At 30.2% G+C, this 21576-nt stretch overlaps 1 protein-coding gene across 1 annotated transcript in view; it reads left to right on the forward strand.

The window, feature by feature from the left end:
* The first annotated feature begins 6262 nt into the window (after window positions 1-6262).
* Window positions 6263-21576, forward strand: part of LOC148272950 (uncharacterized) — a 37590-nt gene continuing 22276 nt past the window's right edge. The window contains exons 1-2 of the mRNA XM_088239349.1: window positions 6263-6284; window positions 14830-14912. Coding sequence (XP_088095475.1) covers window positions 14835-14912 — 78 coding nt within the window. The 5' untranslated portion in view covers window positions 6263-6284; window positions 14830-14834. The remainder of the gene's footprint in view (window positions 6285-14829; window positions 14913-21576) is intronic.

Below are 21576 nucleotides of genomic sequence, written 5' to 3' on the forward strand. Positions count from 1 at the left end.
TTTACCTTTATTTCTGGATTTTTATTATATTGCATCACATGTCACTAGATTTGAATCTAATTAATTTTACTATGTATTTTTAATTGTTATTTTTACTACGGTTTGACACGGGCATAGGCGAAAAAGTCTTAATAAGTTCATTTTTATTTAAATTAATGTAATTTTGAATTAATAAATAAATATCTTTCGGCAGAAAGCTCCTGTTAATTCTTCCAAGTCAGGTTCGCGTCTTGTTGTTCTAATATGCACTGGCGATACACAGTCAGCAGATGACGTCCAGTAGCTCAATTACAAATAACTATCGACGTGCTTAAAAACATGCTAAGCCTTTGAGCGATCACAATGAACAATAATGAACATGCTTAAGTTATCGCAGTCATAAGTCAACGCGTGTGTAATCTCTAAGTCAACGCTCGTGTCGGTTTGTTTTTTGTTTTCATCAGCTCAGTTTACTATAAAACATAATACAATATCTGGCATTTGCAAAATAGTAGGAGTATCTAATACAAAAAAATAAAATTAAATGACAATTAATATGCGATTGCTTTTCTTGACATTTGGCCTACCAACCACCGGCTAAATTCAATAAATAGCATAATAAATAATAAATAAAATAAAAAAAATAGCAGTTTTTGAATATTTTCCATATTTACACCGGTTAAATTCAAATATGTGATTGCGCAGCAGGATTATACGTCATTATAAGTATTATATTATATTTTATTTTATTTACATACAGGATTATACGTGTTCTCTTATTATTTCATCCCTTACAAAGTCAAACCACCGAATACTCAAAACTCTTCTAAGACATCCGTTTTCAAAATTCAGTATATTTCGGTTTTGGGCCCTCGTAAGGTGCCTCGATCCGCGAGGAGTTATGCAGGCGTAATATAGGCGGAATTTTGTTTTCACTAAATAAATATTTCATCTCCAGGCTGTCTTCATACTGTAAAATGTGGCGCCTGCTATTCCTAGCCGCACTTCCAGTTCTGTTTGAAAGCTGCCATTTTCCAAAATCTCGACGACTTGGTTTGACAGAGTCAAGGGATTTTGAACACCAAAGCATAAAGTATTACACAGTACATGGGTTTTTGCAATTTTGATTTTTAAACCCATATTTAGCTTATCTGCAGGGATTTGAAGATCTCTGACTGAATACAGTGAATACAACTTTTTGATCATAATAATAAAAGTGTATGTAAATATTAAATAATATTTCATAGTCCCTGGACTGGCAGCCAAAGCGTAAGACTGATCATCTTACCTTCACGTAACAAAAACGATTAAGATACACTTCGATTGGTGTACCAATACATTACCCTCCTATGCACCATAAGGTGTGGAAAGGAGAATGAGGGTGATGATGATGTTCCTTCTTCATCTTTTTCCACATCCGATATAAGTGAAGCCTGTGGACATTACCAGACACCTCTGGAGACCTTATCGCCAGCCAGCACTCTTGCCTTCTCCCATGTCAAACCTCGTTCTTCAATTCCGTCGTATTAAGCCGAAAGATCGCCATCGACGGCCTTTTTGGATAGCGGAAGTTCAACCTGAAGAAAAAGCAACTAGGCTTAATAATCAACAACCCTAGGGTAAAAAGGGATGAATAAAAGAGAGCCTATGTTACTATTGGGTGTTGAAATCAGTTCAGTCCGTTTTTTTTCCAAATGAAGAGATCATGAGGTCACAAAAAAAAAAATTGTCAATAATGTATTCTCCTTCATTCAAAATAGCACAATGCATTCAGTCAGTATTAGGTTTACTCATAACAATTGAAATGAGGATTGACCGATTTGTTCTAGAAATGAATAATGCTAAAAACGGCCGCTTCAAACGCCACATGTGTTGCTAGTCATATGTCAAAAGTATCATCCCAAAGAAAAATAGTCCTTAAGAAATAATGTTTGAAATACTGTTTTTCAAATCGAGAAGCCAGAAAATAGCCAGAAGTTTATCCATTTACATATTGTCTTCTATTATTGTTGCAATTCTCTTCTATTATTGCAAGAATTATACATTGGTATAAGCCTAAGAGACAGAATAAGAAATAAGGAAATTAGGAACAGAACCGGAAAAGTGGAAATCATGGATCACGTCGCAAAACTGAAGTGGCAATGAGCAGGACATGTTGCGAGGCAAGACCCCGCAAGATATACCGTATTTTTTTTTAGATGTAGACCTTGGGAGAGTAAGAGAGGCGTCGAAAAACCTCAAAAAAGATGGTCTGACGACATAGCCGCTGTGGGGGATAAAAATTGGCTGCAAGCAGCAACCAAACGAAAGAAATGGAATGATATGGAAGATGCCTATATCCAGCAGTAAAAGACAGAAGGCTGGAACAAAAGAAGTATGTTGTTTATTACGCATTATTTGAGACATTAGTTTCAACTCTATGGGACTAAAATTCCTGTGTTGAGTTAGGACGAGCAATTAGTTGACACAGACACATGAATAGGTATATCATCAAAAATATTATATAGGATCAGAAAAAATAACAATGATAAAAATATATATTTAATTATGTGGTACATCAATATGGTAAACAGTAAACCCAAACATTAGGAAAATCATTAGAAAAAATAATCATAATCATAATAATAATAACATATTACAACAGAGATGAAGAACATTTAAGAGAAGGTAATATAGAAGTCAAAATATTGTTGATAAATAACCTGGTCCATGAAGAAGTGTAGAAATTGAAAAAATAACATTTTCAGGCGTTGCCTAGTATGTAGGTGAAATAATTCAATTAGATGAATCTCACTCGCATAAATAAAGGTTTCAGCTCTTTAACTTCACAAACATCAACATATGAAAGAATTGAAGGAATATGGATGTTCAAATATAGGCAGAATGGTGAATGTTACACAGTGTGTAAAGTGGCCACTTAAACCAGCCATTGACAGGTCATAAGCCCTGTAGATGCCTAGACTTCTATATTACCTTCTCTTAAATGTTCTTCATCTCTGTTGTAATATGTTAATATAAACAGCTCCCAAGGGAGTTGAATCCAGTCCTCGTCTACAAAAATTTGGACAAACTCAAAATATTGTTGATAATAATAATAATAACAAAAATAATAATCATAATTTATTAACAAAAATAACAATTTCTTTATCTACTAGAAACACACTTAGGTAATAGATTTCTCTGGATCATGTCTAGTCTGCCTAACTAGGTACAACCTGTTTTAAGGCAGACATTTTTATGCAAAATAAACAATAACACTACAACCTACTAATTAATTTATTGTACAGTTATACAATATTAGATTATACCAATTATTATTTAATAATGTTTTTGAGTAAATTTTCCGATTTTTCTTTACCTAAACCAAGTAACTAATTTCTTACAAATTTATTAAATTGAATACGGGTCATAGTTTTGCAATAATTTCGAGTAACATGTTGAATATTTTGGGGCCAAGAAACCTGACCTAACCATTTCTTTCCCCGAATTCAGAGACACTTCATATTCTCTTCTCTAAAATGCTCTCCATCTCTTTTGTAAGTAATGATAACTCCCTAGCGGGTGAAATCCGGTTCTTTGTTTATAAACATTTGTACAAACTGAAAATACTGTTGAAAAATAAATTAAGCAAAGACAAATCGAGAATAAAAAAATAACGGTATTCAAAGAACGTGACCTACGTATAATACTTAGAGGTAAGCAATGCAACGGCAATCCTCCCACACTTCACCCCATACTTTATTGATTATTGTTTAAAAAAGAACCTTGAATAATATTCATCCCTCGTAAATATATATTTAACACATTCTTGGGGTGTGTTTTAAGTTAGAGCGAGAAGTAACCTGTTGCATGAATCATTTAGTTCCACCTGTTCTCTAGACAGAGATTTAAAGCTAATGTTATTTGCCGACAAAACAGTGTGTTAGTGTGCTTTGCTGTGGAAACATTGCTCAAGGATCAACTTCAGGTAGGAACGATCTATACCGGTATATTTTAAATTTTATTGAAAAAAGCTTGTAAATTAAAAATTATTATTATTTAATTACCTTAATTTAATAAATATTTAACATGGAAACAGCAAAAGTGCGAAATTGTGAGAGTGAAATGAAGTTTGCACCAAAAAAAGAAAATAGTAACATCAATGTCCCGTTTTCTTTAAAATGAACAAAATAGAATGCTTAAAAGATGTTAAATTAAACAAATCGTTCGTCCCATTTTGAGCAAAACACAACAATTGTTTAACATAACATAATTTAAACTTTAAATTTTATCTTTTAATTTTAATTTTACGTTTTAATTTTAACTTTTGATTTCAACTCTTCATTTTGACTTATTCATATGTACACCTACTAACTGCATCTAATTCATTATTGTTGGTTGTGAATTTGTATTCAGAAATATAAATGTTCATGAAAGCGGAGAGAGGGGGGAGGAAAGAAAAGTTGAAGCTTTACAATGTCTTTTCCCTTTTATGTACTTTTTATTTAATAGTTATACTTTTTTATATTATTTTTTTTGGAATTTAATTACTTTTTTCCTCTTCTCCCGCATTCATAATAAATTAATGTGAAATCTGTAATTTGTCTTACTTTTTTTAACTGTTCTTTTATACCTTGTATTTATATAAAGACTGTATGTTTTCTCCTTTATACCCTCGATTGAACGCGAACGTAGGAGGTGTTGAAAATGGTCACTTTTGTCTACTTGACATTCCATTTGGCTTGTTATCAAATACAATAAAAACAAAAAATTTAAAATCATGTAAAATAGTATAGGTTGGTATGTAACGTAAAAGCAAATACAATATCGTACAGAGAACACTCTTAAGGTAACCTCAACCATTTTGTTTTACTTTTGGTGATCTAAATACAATATCGTATAGAGAATACTCTTAACAGACCATTAAACCATTTTGTTTTACTTAAATATTTTGGTGCGACAACACCGTTATAAATCTTAGTCGGCCTCGTGGTGTAATGGTCAGCGCGTTTACCTACCATTTGAGAGGTCTCGGGTTCGATTCCCGGAATGGTTGAAAAATTATTATCTATCACTTAAAATATAAATTCGACGTAAAATCTATCGATCAAATCAAGGCCACAAAACGTAAGTACGCGAGCTAGAACAGGTGGTAATATCTTAATTCCCAAATTAAAAACGACTACTTTAAGAAAGAAGTAAAACGTTACATTTACAATTCTTCTTTGTGTATCACTGATTAAAAACACTGTAATTTATATATGTCATCCTAAAAATATTAATAATTAAAAATAAAATAAACAAACTATTGTAAGACGTTACTCCCCACTATGTACACAAGAATTGTTTTTTTCTTTTACGTAGTGGGAGATGTTATTGTGAATACATGTATTTAATTGATGTAAAAATTGTATTTAGTAGTCATATAACAAAAAAAAACATACAACTTATTGCATTGAATGTTAGAGAAAAGTTGTATCTACGCCGTAAAAAGGGCTCTAATGACCACTTTGTATCCCGGAGCCGTGTAACACGTGATTATATAACAATGCGTTGGGTCCCGGTCCTGTGTTTTCACGTGGTTTACCAGCTGTCTAAAAAAGTGCATTATATTAATATCTAGTGACTTTTATTAGTATTTTTTCGATGCTGGTAAACCACGTGAAAACACGGGACCGGGACACAACGCATGGTTATTATAATCACGTGTTTGCACGGCTCCATGATACAAAGCACACAAAAATGAGTGAGGCCCTGTATATGTGCGAACAATGCAATGCGCAATGGTGTTCCATAAAGGCCAACGTTGGCAAAATTATCATACAAAAATTACTTATTTAACTATTTCAAATAAATATAAGAAGTTTCAATTGATTTAACCCAGTATTTTCATAATTATGACACTTTTTAAAAACCCTTTACAAAGGATGAAATTTAACAAAAATGGGCCAGGCACAGGGTAAATTCTATGTGTAATCGTCCGGTACTCAAAGTGTTAAATAACAAATAAATGCGAATAAAAGTTCGAATAAGAACAACATAAGCTCCGATTAATGTACCAGTGCAGTGCCTAAGGTAATAGTGAAAACGTTTTTTGCCATGTTTACAACCCGGAGAACATGAGATTCTGCGGTTAAAATAATTTCGGTAACTCTACCACGTAACCTTCAATACATACTGCGGGGAGGAAGTATGAGCTAGATTACTTGTCCATAATATTATAATATCACAATCCTAGCCTTGAATTGCGCGGTGTTAAGAAGTTTAACTCGTTTTACCATTAGTCTCTTCCACCTGTCTTTGAACTCGAGTTGTGCGCGAGCAAGGTTATTATTTGTTTTATTATTTATTTACTGGAAAAAAGTTAGTTAGACTTGCACTGCTCGTATAAAAAATTTCCTTGACGATTTAAATCCTGTTATGAGTATTAACATCTGAGTGTTAACATCCTGTTTATTTAATTCTTTATTTGTGTAATTAGTTTATAATACAAGGTAGTATACAGTCTTATATTCTAAGTCACAAAATCAATGTTTACACAGGGCAGTAAAAAAATATTATGAAATGTGAAAAAATCATTTCTAAAGAAAAGAAAAAAATTTAACTAAAGAGAAATATATGTTAAACAATATATTAATGAAATATATGAGCATTGTTATTATTAAAGCAAGTCATAAAAAAGTAGGACGCATCTAACATTTTTTCGAAAATAAGTTAAATACATATTCGGAATCAGGAAAAAAATACGCATCTACTGGTACTTGAATTATCTTCCTAAAATAACCACAACTCTATTATTTTCACTAATAAATGAGACTTAACTGCAAAAGTATGAAGATATAAAAGGCTGTTCTGACCTTAGTATATACATCTGTTCTGACTTATATAATTATGAAAGACTGATTAAAATCCTTTTTTTTCTTCTATTCCGTTTTTAAAAACATATAAAATGAATGTACCTACTCGTATTCAATCAAATTTAAGATCTGCTTGTAATTTTGAAGTTAATTAATTATTAGGTCGGCGTTACTAGTTTGAAAAGCAGTAAATGGCCAGAAACATTTTATTTAGTTGAGTAAAATTTATTGGCATATTAACACTAAGAAAGAAAGACATTTACTTAATTACTAAGTAAAAGAGTCGTTTCTAGCCAGAAACGTCTTTTCATTCCAGTATATATATCCAGTAACATATATCCAGTAACATATTTCCTTGTATTATTTTGACAAAAAAAAAAAAATAAATAAATAACGTAAAATTTATTAAAATTAATATATATTTATTTCGTTAGGGCAAACCATAATACATACTTTCGCATAAAAATATTCTTAATTTTTGTAGTATTTTTCAGACAGCGAATTTTTCGATTTCAGAGTTACAAAATATTTATTTTCTCCGTTTTTTATTTTATTTAGAAACGTCTTTTTTATAATTGCGGCAGAGCATACATAGAAATATGTTTACGTGTGGCCTACTTTAAGATTCAAAATAAAAAAAAATAAAAATGCTTTATCAGCAAACCCTTATCCGCACCAGCAGCTCAATCACAATGCCCGCACATCTCGGTAATGAGGAAGTTCAGTGCTACTGTAAATAGGATATCAAAAATGTATTTGAACCCACGGTAAAAATTAGAGCATTAAAATTGTACGGCGCACTAAGAAAAATGGTAGAACAACGAAATATCATAAATGATTTATTCCAATGTTGCTACTGACACATTTCAATATATTTTTTAAATAGTTCAAGAGTCAAACTATAAAATAATGTTTAAATTTTAAATGAAGTAAATAGAACATTTTTTTTTAATGCCACAAACTATATTTTTTACGGATACCATTGTAAATCAATCCCAAAATAGAGCCATTCATAACAAATGAACAGCATGGATTTCGGTCAGGGCGCTCGACCATCACAAATTTGATGGTATTTACAAATTTTGTCACAAAATCACTTGACAAAGGTGCTCAGGTAGACTGCTCGTACAACGACTTCTCAACAGCGTTTGATAAAGTAGATCACCAGCTTTTGCTTCAGAAACTTCATAAGATTGGCTTCAGTGACATTTTTCTGAGATTTTTCTTAAGCTAACTTATAGATCGAAAGCAGTATGTGTCATATGGACTCTATTAATCTGTAGTTTTTCACACCTCCTTGGGAGTGCCCCGGGGGTCTAATTTAGGACCAATGTTGTTCACAATATTTATAAATGACATATGACATTATTTATAAATGACATAAGCAATGAAATATTTTAAAAAATATTTGGTGACGACTTGAATTTTTTTTTGTGAAAACTCTTTCGCACTGTTTGAAACTTCATTACGACATCTCAGGAAGTAAGGACTTTACCCGTGGCTTTTCCCGACTGGCTTCTTACTAGGAATGCTGGGCTACCAATCATTGTTGGGGAGAAGGAATATTCATTTGGGTGATCACTTTTTTCAACTCATCGGTGGTCGCATACATAATTCTGATATTCTGAATGAATTCAGTCTATTTGTCCCTGATAATCTTTTCGACAAAAGAAACACAGGTTGTTCTATCTACTGCGATGCAAAACCAACCGGCCAATGGTTATGCCGGTAGGTGGAGAAATCGCGTTATTTAATCGTATCGCCTCGGATGTCGATATATTTTATGACAGTGGGATTACTCTTAGGAGGGCAATTTCCAAATTATATAATATGTATGTCAATTTTACATGACAATTTCCTTTTTTTTCTCTTTTCTACTTCATAAATCTGATGTGTGTATTTTGTTTTGTGTTGAAATTAATTGGATACACTGTAATGTTCTCAATGTAACTAAAAATAAATAAATGAAATCTGTTCACTTCATTACTTTAAAAGCTAATTTCTTATTAAACTTTGCTAAAATATACATAAAGTATTATGATTATCTAAAAAGGTAATTTTTTAAGCATTATAAAACAACTACAACATTTAAATTTTTTTCTTTATATACGAGTATACATTGAAATTTATAAAATAAAATAATGTTAAAAAAAAAAAAAAATTCATCGAGACTCTTGACAGTCATCTACGTCTTCCCATGCTTTAAATTTGATAATGTTTTGTAGTCTAGGTATTCATAAAAAACTTTTATAAAAATTATCTGCCAAAATTTTCCCATCACGAAGCTATTATGAAAAATGTGATAAAAGTCAGAAAACCAAAAACCGCTATCTATGGCGGTTTCAAATGTAAGCTGATTACGAAAAATATTTTTGAATTAGTTTGTTATTCATTATTGAATCATTTATTGATATTTTATTTTATAATAATAATAATAACCCATTGATATTATAATAATTAGTTTTGTATACATATTATAATCAAATGAACGCCATTTTTTTATGTTTTCAATATTATTTAATTATTTTAATGTATGAAAATAAAAATATCATAGTTAAATTTATTTCGTTTAAAGCCTTTAAGACTATTATATACTCGCAGTATTTTTAATATATCTCCAAAAATAAAAGAGTTGTTGACTTTTTATCCGAAACTAACCTTTATTTTCCATAGTGCAGCGTAGTGTGAGTTTCTTGAAAATGACGAAAAAATAAATAAAAATGAATTACTTTGAACGACGTCACTAGTTCTTCCAAATCAACCAATGATGGAGTGATGTGATAGATTTTCAGTTTACGGGAATCCAATACACCAATCGGCAGAACTCACCGTAGAGAACTTTGACGTCACACTCCGAGTAATTTCGTAATTAAAAACTTTGAAAAATCATACGATACATAAAAATAAAAGTTTCGTTTAGTTTGATAGTCTAATAAAAAAATAAAAAAATTAAAACCACTAAACTTCCTCATTACCGACGCGATAAAAAATTTCTTATTGATTACGTGTTACGGGAGTGATAAACATTATTTTGTAATTGTCTGGGTGTTCTGTAGTGATACTGCTGGTGACAGCGCAGTGATTTTTTAAAGTTTTGTAATTATGAAATTACTCTGCACGTAATTTCACACGTTTTATTTGGTGAGTTGTCCTGATTGGTAATCGGTAGCACTACAATTTGTCGAAATAGGAGAACGTTTGATGTCATTTTAAGTAGTTAATTTGTGCCAAAATCATTTTTATTAATTTTTCATACATTCTCAAGAAACTTTGCCATACAATTAAATGGTCTAATTTTTATAACGTGTAAGAAATCATTTTTATATCCAAATTCCCGTAGCACGAAACTTTCTTATAAACATGTCTGACTTTTGCACAGATATTTTTTATTTATTGTACAAAAAAATAAAAAGTAAAATATTTAAATTTTTGGTGCCATTTTCAAAGAGTTTTAAATAACTCACTACGAGAAAATGTATATTTTGTGTAGCCTTAAGAGTGTTTACGATCCAGGATGAATCATAAAACCATTTTCTATAATCATAAACATTTAAAGTGTAAAATAAATATCACCTCTTTAATATTATATCTCAACTTATCTATTTACGCAGTAGACGTTTTTTAACTTAAGCCAAGGTTAATATTTAATTATTACTATAGAGTACGAAACAAAATTTAAATGAATCAGTACAAACAATGTCTTTGAAGATTTTAAATTCGTAGCCAAAATATTTGCTGTGTAATTACAGATTATATAGAAATGTGTTTTTTTTTTATCTCCTCACGGGTTTATATTAAAAGATAAAAATATAGGTACGTTAATAAAATATAATAATATATAATACCTTATCCAACCTTCAAGAAACGCCTGAAACATTATTATATATCCCCAGAATCCTAAAATCCCCGAATTTTCACTGCTTTTTTTCTCAATTTTTTTATATTTGTTTTTCTTTCTTTGGTTCTTCTTTCTCTCTCTTTTCAAACTCATTATCTGATCCCGCATTCCTCATTATTTAATATGTATAACATAATGTTTTTTTATTATTTTTATGTTAGTATGTGCTAGCCTTATCTCCCAATTAAAAAAAACACCTGCTATTTTTAATTAATTATGTTTTTTTATATTTTATTGTAACATATGTATCTTTTGATTTATATTTATGGTTTTTTAGTGCAAAGTTTTGATTAAACTCTCTGTTTGTCTGTTTTTTATTTGGCTTTTAGCGATAAGTCCGCTAAAGTACTTATTCTTTGTACTTAAAGTTTTCAATACATAAATAATAATTTACTATTGTATCATGAGTATGAATTGCATCATTAAAAAAAGTTATGTTTTTTGTTGAGAGAATTAAATTATGATATTATAATAAAAACCAAATTTTCAATATTTTTTATTTTTTTTACTTTTTGAAAAATAAATATGAAATTGTAAATGTTTGGGACGTACACAATTGAAAATAAAATTTTCACCTCTTTAATGGAATGATAACTTATGTTTAAAGGATGAGTTTAATTGTTTAAAAATAAACAGTTTAGCAATAATTTCAAAGCAAAACATTGCTAAACCATTTATTTGAAAATTGCTAAACCATCAAATCTGATAAAATATATATATTTATATATATATATGTATTTTTTTAATAATTTAAAATAGTATATGTAACCTAAAAACAAATACAACATCGTATAGAGAGAACTCTTAACTTTAATGGTTTTACTTTTGGATTTCTAAGTAAAATATCGTTTAGAATAACTCTTAACCTGACCTTAACCATTTTGTTTTACTTTTGGTGATCCAAATACAATATCTTATAGAGAAAACTCTTAACGTAACCTTAACCATTTTGTTTTACTTTTGATGATTATTTTTAAAATTTGGAAAAAAACAGACACTTGTATTGACACGTAATACGTAATTTGTGACAAACTGTATTATATCATAACAAGTTAATTTTGCAGAAACAGCTAATGTTCTTTTATGTACATTTTCACAAAAACCACGCAAAAATATGTACGTCAAATTAATTTTATTGCTAAAACCGGTTTATTTCCAAGCTAAAACATTTGAACTTTATTTATGCAAATTTCGACACCCTCTTGACAATTTATTGGAGTCAGTAATTATTTAATTTATCCTCAACCGTAAATTCAAATCCGATTATAAATGATTAATTTGGTTATGAAAGCCTTAAGAGATTGACATTAATGATATATAATACAATGAACTTTCATACCTAACCTAAACAATCTTAGAATCTATTTAAATGTACAATAAGTATCATCGTGGCTTAATCTAGGCAGACATAGCAAGTGTATCGTCTCTAGTCAGGAGTGATAACGCCGATAAATATATATTGTCGTCCTTAGTTTTTAAACAAGGTAAAAAAAAGGTAATCATTTTCAATTTTGATGGGGTTGTAGTTCCGTACTTAGCGTCACGGACTCACAGAACAGAAGTCCGAGGCTTGAACCCCACTCTACATCAACTTGATTCTCATTTTATAATAGTGAGAAATCGTTGATAATGGCCGCAAAATTAGAATCACTAGATCACAAATACTTCTTTTTTTAATAAAAAAATAATGAATATATATCATTCTCCTATCTGCGCATTCCGATCAAGTATGGTGATCAGTGTTACGTTTCAGGGCCGCGATTATGAACGGCTATCTTTATCGTATATACTGAAATGGTATAAACTAATATCGATATTTATGTACAAAAGTGAGTATATTTCTATGAAAATTCAAAGTATCTTCGACGGTTACCGGTAATTGATAATGTTTAAAAAAAAAAACGGTATATATATTCTACTTTTTATACTGAAAACTTAATTTTACTCTGTAGCTAAAATTGTAGATACATTTTAAGTTCCCATCAGAATACGTACCCAAGTGCTTGTCCAGGAACAATTCAATATTGCAGTTTAAACAACTTTTGAAATCAATGTTCTCTTGTCCCCGTGTCAAGAATCAAGCTCAAAATCTTAAGTATGGTAGGTTAACGCGCCAACCACTACACAATGAGGCAGACTTATTTTCACTCGATTACCTTATTCAGGATTTTTGCATGCGAGCAGCCATCGAGTCGGAAACACTCATTCAGGGTTTCGGTTATATTTCAGGCACAAAACTGTATTTTTCATCCGCCTGGAAACAGAAAAGTTTCAAAAGTGAATGGTAGATATATCAAATCTGTGCTTTCAATATATAAGGGCTAATGTAGTTAACTGTAGTATTACAAGAGAATTATTATTTAGCCATTTTGTGGCGTAATAATGAACTGTTTGGTGTCTTGATGTGAATAAAAAGCATTACCATATAATATATTCATGTGTGTACAAAATAGTTAAACATTCAAGTTGTTAAATTAATAGATATCGACCCTTTTTAAAATAATGGCAAGAAAAATACAAAATCTGACATTGGCCCTTCTATATCTAAGCTACAGAAATATTTATTAACGTAAAAACAAGTAAAAATCCATATTTATTCATAATTTTCCTACCTACGCCTAATGGTACATAGAAGACTGCAGGTTTTAAAGCAATTTTTGGTACCTAGTTCATTTATATAATTTTTTCATAGTAGAGAACCTAAAATACTACCTTGCGGTACACCCCTTTTAAAAAATCTCGAATACGAGATGTTTTGTTTTGTAATAATATTCCAAAAGCAAAAACATTTCACTGATCATTCAAGATGGAATTTAGAATATCGTATCATGTAAGTATGAACATCGTGCAACGTGATTCGAATGTAAATTATACTATTTAGTTTTTAGTATACGAACGCATATGTATGTTGATAGCGAAAACATGTACGTAATGTAGATAGCACAGGCGGCTCCTGAAACCAAAAAACTGGTAGTTCATTTCTTTTAATTTTATGAGCTTGTGAATTAAGTTTAATTAATTATAAAGCTGACATGTTATGTTTAACGAGCGATAAGAATATGTACAATGACAGTCCACCCATTGAACCCAGATCGGAACGCTAATCTAAAAAAAGGTCAATTTTGGATATGTGGAAATCACATTAGACGGAACTGTTGATGGGTGGATGCCTCAGAATCACAAACTCAGAAAATGGCATGGATGAATATGGAAATTAACTACCTATCGGCAGACTGGTTCACAGTGAGTAATCATATGACCTAAACTCAGCTGATAGCAGGGCCGAATCGTCTATACAAGCGAGTATGCGCAGCTTACCATTATATTTTACAATACATAAGAATGTTTTACGGTAACTTAGTTTACAGAAAAATAAACAAATCGTTATTTTTTCTTATTAATCATTGCCACCGTTTGTATGATTCTCAAAATATAAACAAAACACGCCGAGCGCCGGCAGTGTGCCATGAAACTAGCCGATTATCCCAGCTTATTTCTTCGTACAAATAAGTATACTCTATTTTGAACATCTTAAACCTAGTGGCGGTTTTTTCTCCTAGAGTAAGATTGCAGATAAGACAAATAGTTTAAAGATTCACAATTTGAAAAACAGTGTTTCGAACATTATTTCTTAAGGGTTTTTTTTTACCACCATTACGTTCATGCAGTCATATGGCAGGACATGTGGCGCTCAACGCGGCTGTTTTTAGCATTATTCATTTCAGGAACAAATCGGCCGGTTGAAATTTAAAATTTCCTAATACCTACTGAATTCATTGTGCTATTTTTTATAAACTTTTATTTAAGCTACGTAATAAAGTAATGGATAATATAACTACATAATATAATATATTACGAATCTAATAATAATCGTCATTTGAGTTGATTTCATAGATATGTTATATATAATAAAAAAACACAAATTTATAGAATACATAACTTATATAATACTATGTAATATGTAGGTACAAATTAATGTTTTTTTTTTTGATTAGCTGTAAATAAAATCACCGTTCGCCACTTGCTGATGGACAGATTATAAGCTCTGTAAAAACCTTGACTTCCACTATCTCAACAGCTTCATCTATGCTTAAAAATATTTTTTTTATGTTTCAGAAAGCATGGGATCCTTTAAAAGTATTGTGACCATTGGATTGGTCGTGGCAGCTTTTGTCATTATTGATGGGGCACCCGCTGGAGTGAGTTTTTGTTTTTTTATTTTGGGTGTAAAAGTTGATAAAGTACTACTGACCCCTTAGGCCTGTTCAAAAAGTAAATCTTAAACATATTAATTTATTTATTTAAACTTTTTATATACATACTCAGTTTACAGACATACGAGTATGCTTAAGGGCGGACATATTGCCTTTATTTCTTCCACTTACTCAAACCATTTAATTTGAGAAAATCAGTGATTAATAGGGTGTTTTTTAAACCCTGTCACATCCGAAACCACGATGATCAGTATGAGCAAGAAGACATATTGGCGAATTAACTACCTGGTAAAAGAAGAAGTATAAAAATTGGAAAATTGTTTTCAGGCATTGCCCAGTAGGTGATTTAGTTCAGCCGGATGAATCTCACCCACACAATAAAGGTTTCAGCTCCTTTACTTCACATAAGTCAACAGATGGAAGAGTTGAGGAAATGTGCATGTTTAAACATGGGCACAATGGTGAATGTTACACAGTGTGTAAAGTGGCCAATTAAACCAGCCAAAGACAGGTCGTAAGCCCTGTAAATGCCTAAACGTCCATATTCCATTCTCAATAATGTTTTCCCTCTCTGTTGAAATAAATTTAAATAAAAATAATTGTTAATTAAGTAAAACAATCAGCTAAGAGTGGGTTAAAAAGGCTTATAATTTAAGATACATAAATATACTTTAATAATTATATCTCCTTTACTATGCCAGGAATAGTTTTCGACCCCTCATGTGTGGTAGGCTAATGCAACGACCAGCCAACGAGGAGGAGGGAGGGGGAGTCTTATACACCATCAACCGCGCGACCGCGCCCCCCTCGCTTCTCCCCTGCATAAATTATCAACCATTTGTTTTTTTTAAATATATTTATTTTTTAAATTTACTTTCTTCTAAATATTTTTTTAATATGCTAATATGTCTTCTAACCCATACTGATCATCCTGGTTTCGGATGTGACAGGGCTTAAAGAACACCCTGTATGTACACATTGAAGATACATTTTAGAAAAAACAATTATTGAGAGATAATAACATATGTTTCAGAAATTTTGTCGAATCAGTTTAAGATCCAATTTTCATAGAAAATGGATGTTTTATAATTTCTAAAGAATGAAAGATGATAAAATTAATGTCGTTTATCATAACAATTCCTATAATCTACTATATTTTTGAGTTAGAGTTTTTTCTAGATTATGTGAAGTCTTCCTAACTAGTAGAACATGTTTTAAACCTACAATTGTAATTGTTATACAAGTTTAAATATCTGTACTATTAATATTATGATTATTATATACTATGGATTGTGATTTTTTTAACTTATCTTCCATCCTAATCTTCTTACAATTTTTTACTTATTTATTCAATTGAATCCGGGTCATAGTTTAACAATATTTAGACAAAACACTGAATATTTTGAGTCCAAAAAACCTGAAAGTTTTTACACGAATTGAGAGTTTTTGATACCAAATTTGAAATCTTTGTAAGTAACTTGATTTGTGTTATTTTTTGACAATTCTTGATGGAATTTCATTGTAAATATATATACTTATTTAAAAAGTTACAATAAAAGTGCTTGGTATACTTCAAAGTCAGTACATGCCCATCAGAAAATAAATGGAAGTACAGCAAGTATTTTTAATTTATCTCATATATTTAAATATAAGTTTTCGTGTTGACTTGGGGTTGAATTTAATATATTCATTCAAAATTATACTCGTTTACAGATTCATGAAGTTATTAAGGGTTTTAAAGCTGTGCCCGTGTCAAGCCATAATAATTAACAAGAATAAAAAATACTCAATGAAATAAATAAAATTATAATAACAAGTGATGCGATATAATAACAATCCAGAAACATAGAGTCAATAAAAAAACAATAAATAATAACGTTCCAAAGGAGATAATATTAAAAATAGTCGGATACAAATATTAAAATATAATTTTACAAATTTAGTTACGTGCATTATTAAAATATACAAAATAATATAATCATTGTAATCAACAGAAAACAATACAAAAACAAATTGAAATGATAATTGAGATACGGTTTAAAAAGTGGAAAATTTAAGTACTAAAGTAAAGATTGAAAAATCATAAAAATACCAAGATTTAGCAAATAAAAGTAAAAATATATTTTTTTAAATATAATATAATAATAATAAAATGAACAAAAATTATCATTCATAATTCCTTTAGTACATACATTCTATACATTTATTATAATTTTAATTGTTTCATTTTTCGCATGAACACTAGACAAATAATTTATGATGCTCAGTGTTTATTTTTTGTAAATTTACTGATATACTCGGCCATGCTCTTTGTATCTGCAAGACGATTGGTAATCCAGCTTCAATACGTAAATGTTGATAACAATAAACCACTTAAATTTTCTAAATTGGATCTAGAATTTCAACAGTCCATGAGCTCAGTAGCTGCAAGACTTTTATAATATTTCTTCTATTTTTAAAAATGAGTTTTTTTTTCAAACTTCAGTGTCAAATTAAAACATAAAGTAACTGGAGGCTAGATTACTTACTGTCCATGCGCTCTGTAGATGCTAGACGTGCTGTAATCTAGCTCCAATCTGTTATAATTGAAATAGGTCATAATTGGAAACGAGAAAAAAGAATCCTAATCGTCCATGCGCTCTGTAGCTGCAAGGTGTGCTGGGATATTTATTTATTGTACAGCGCCCTTGAGGTGATTTTCACATCAATGGCGTTATACAAGTTATCCTACTATAATAAGATAGAATACAATATATTTTTTATATCCACTGAAGATCTGAAAGGGTTAAAAATCTCAAGATCATTTTTACTTAAACCGGTCAGTGACTAAAAATCCTCTGAACTTTTTGCGGGTAACTTGTTGTGAAGACGAACTGTAAGGAAAAACCCGTGATTATTTATTATTGCAATGAAATATTGTTTAAAAAGATAAAACCGTATTCAGATATTACAGAAAAAATTTAGACCTTGGTTGTATATAATGAAAATAACATAATCATCGACGCGAATGCATGAATGCTCTTTTTCAAAAAGATTTTTAGTAAGTAATAAGTCTTTTGACAAGTTTATTCATTGTGACGGTAAAAAGGCACATGACAAGCGGACAAATTAATTTAGTTTATTTCTTACTGCATTTACTTGTAAAAAATATGTATTCGTACGAGCTTTGTGTGTGTAAGTACATTTGTCAATTTTGAGACTTTTTTAAATCAATTTTACAGTTTTATATTTCTAGATAGTTTTGAATTCATTTATTTGTGTACTTTACCGGACTCATTTCTATATTGCTATTTCTTCTATAATAGCAATAATAATATTTGTTTTACTCGATGAATCCAGAGTAATGGTGATATTGTCATGTATTATTAAAACAATGTCATTCGTTCGTTCGATTTGCGTAGTTGTTGTCGTGAATTAATCCAACAATAAAAGTTATTAATGATTAAAATATTTATGATATGAATAAGTAATGCGGTAAGTGGTGAATACTTGTAGATATTGTATTCATTAATTACGCGATTAAGTAACAAATACGCAGTCTTGCTTATAACCATTAAGAAGGTTATTAGAAAACGTGCAGTGATTTCGTATGGACATTGATTTTATATTTGTCGAAAACATACAAAAAATAATCATTTTAGTTATATAAAAATAATCTTATTTTTTTACCGCAATGAGGAAGAGTGATTTTTAAAATTATTTGTTTATAGACTATTTAACTAGGCCAATTTTTTTTTCAATTATTATCAGCGCTATGATTTTTAAAATTGAATATTTCTAAAAAAGCTCCGCGTGCGACGTCATAGGTTCTCTTTCACTTATTCTCGATCAGTTCTGCTCATTGGTCCATTGACGACAAGCAAACCAGAAATCTTCCATAAATCTCTTATCATTGGTTGATTCATATGAACTAGTGACGTCGTTCAAAGTAGTTTGTTTTTACAAAAATATTTATTATTATTTAATTTCATTTATTAAATTAACATTTTTGAGAAACTTTGCCGTACAATGCTCCAATTTTTACCGCGAGTCATCATCGTTCCCTTTCCACACCAAATGGTGCATAGGGTACTGCATTGGTACTTCAATCACGGCGTATCTTGATAAAACAAATTTACATGAAGGTAAGATGATCAGTCTTACGCTTCATTTACCAGTCCAGGGACTATGAAATATTCTGATGTGAAAACACCATTTTCAATAAATATTTCATTTCAACCATGTCGGGAATCGAACCCGAGACCTCTTGCATGGTAGGCAAACGCGCTGACCATTACGCCACGAGGCCGACAATTTACTTCAAACAGGACAAATAAGGACCACATTTTTTTTTTATATTTAAATTTTTCATTGATAAACCCTTACGGGTTACATACATTCGACAAAATATTTTTACTTTTAAAATTCACATTCTACTGTTAATAATAATATTTTTAACATCTTTTGTAAAGGTTTTTTGAGTATTTTGTTTAGTTTTTAGTTTAGCCGGCGTGTGATTCTTCGGTTCGGTCGACACCAAACGACAGTAGGCTCCGTGATTCTAATAGCAGACACACTTTTACATGTTGTTTTATTATATTACCGTGTACGCGAGCAGTCTTTTGTGTTTGTGAAATGGTTAACGAGTTATTTTTTGTTTTGTTTTTAAGAAAAATAAAAAGGTATGATTATGTTTTTTATTTTGCAATTATTAAAATTATTAAAAGAATATTCAAATATTTGTAGTTAAAAAAATAAATAAAACAACTTTGTTTTTAACCACTAATTTTTATTTTTCACTTACCGGTTTCAAAGCAAACAAGCTTCTTTGTCAAGGTTTACGTAACTAATGAATTGATTCCTTTTTATTTTATTTCTATCATGTTCACTAAATACTACACGTGGAGCCAATAAATCAAGTGGTTTTTTCTTACACGGGTGGTAGTTTGATATCATTGTTTGCTTTGAAACCGGTCGGTGAAAAAAAAAAAAAAATTAGTGGTCAAAAACAAAGTTGTTTTATTTATTTTATGATAATAAATAACCACAAAGTTAGTGCTTCAAATATAAACTTTATATTTATAGTTAATGCTATGATTCTGCAAGAAATGAAGCAATAATCAAGGCAAATAAAATTGAATTAAAAATGAAAAAAGTGTGAGAGTAATTAAGTACCGACGAACTGGTGAGTCAGTATTTATAATAAAAAATCATCATTTATTTTGTAAACTAATTAAAACTGTATTTGATAAATACATTTATTATTTATTTGGAATATATATAGGATATGTATTAAATAATCATGTTAGATTGTTCTTCGAATTTTGACACGGAACCCAACCTTATATCTTTCATTTTATTTGTGCTCATTTTACGCCAATTTTTTTTACGCTGGTGTCTCTCGAAACGAAATCCTGGCGTAAAACGACGTTTACTTGTATAGGAATAAAAATTATAGTAGCCTCACTAAAGAAATTAAAGAAATAAGATAAAAATAAATAATTAAAAAAATAAATTAAAGGAGCACTTAAAAAAAACTAGATAATAAATAAAGAACTTCTTCTTCTTGAGATGCCTTGTCAGGTCCCTCCGACGTTGGCGATCACTACAGCGAAAGCATCTCGTCTTGCGCTACTCCGCAGCCAGGAAAACTGCTTAATGGATGTATTCGCCATAGTGATTCCTGGGAAAAGATGACCAGAGTGGTTTCCCGTTGCCTTCTCTGATATAAAGAACAATTTAAATATATTCCAAATTATATTTTTATGATATAAATTCTATTCATATTTGTATCATGATAATTCAGTGTAAGTACCTCTCCAAGCGCAAGAACTTGTCTTTTTTTGAGAAAAACAAAACCGTGATATTATTATACTTGAATATTTCCCACCCCCAGAAGTACACTGTTATATGTCTAAATTGGCCATTAGCAGGAGAGCGAAAACAAACATTTAAAAATGTATTAATGCTCTTCACTAAATGTATGAGTATTGACATTACATATAATGTCTAATATTTTTTGTGGTATTTGCTTATTTGACTGTTAAAACATGATAATTTTACGGCAGTGGCGAACTGCGACTTTTTTTACTAGTTTTATGTAAAACATTACGTTTTATGTGAAAACAACTTCATCTCTCATTCACCTGCTGACGACAGAAGAAGTAATAAGTAGCGATAGTTTAAAAAAAAAATGTATAAAAAAATATGTAAAATAAAATAATTATATATTTTTTTTGTGTTGCACTGATTGAAAACACCGTTTTTTTTGTTATTTATATTTTATACCAAAAATACTTAGTTACAAATTAAAAATAGAATAGAGATTATTGTAAGCCGTCACTCCCCACTATGTAAATAAATAATAAAAATCCTTTACGTAATATGAAACGTTAATATATATTTTTTAAATAAACTTTTCAAAAAAGCAATGATATTCATTAGAAATATTCGCACTAATATTGAAACAAAAATGTTACTCCGCCACGTGACCGTTACCGTCCGCTTCATTTCCTTCTAAAAATTAATAATGCCAAAAATTGACGCAGCACCGAGCAGACCGCCACTAACTAAGGCGGGCGGACGAAAGAACTGGTGTTACATGTCAATAGAATACTATCAAAGGAAAATGGTCTTTAGGAAATAATGTTCGAAGTTCTATTCTCTAAAT

This window comes from Micrasema longulum, unplaced genomic scaffold, assembly GCF_059751315.1.
Source record: "Micrasema longulum isolate JH-2025_06_02 unplaced genomic scaffold, ASM5975131v1 h1tg002143l, whole genome shotgun sequence".
Taxonomy (NCBI): Eukaryota; Metazoa; Arthropoda; class Insecta; order Trichoptera; family Brachycentridae; genus Micrasema; species Micrasema longulum.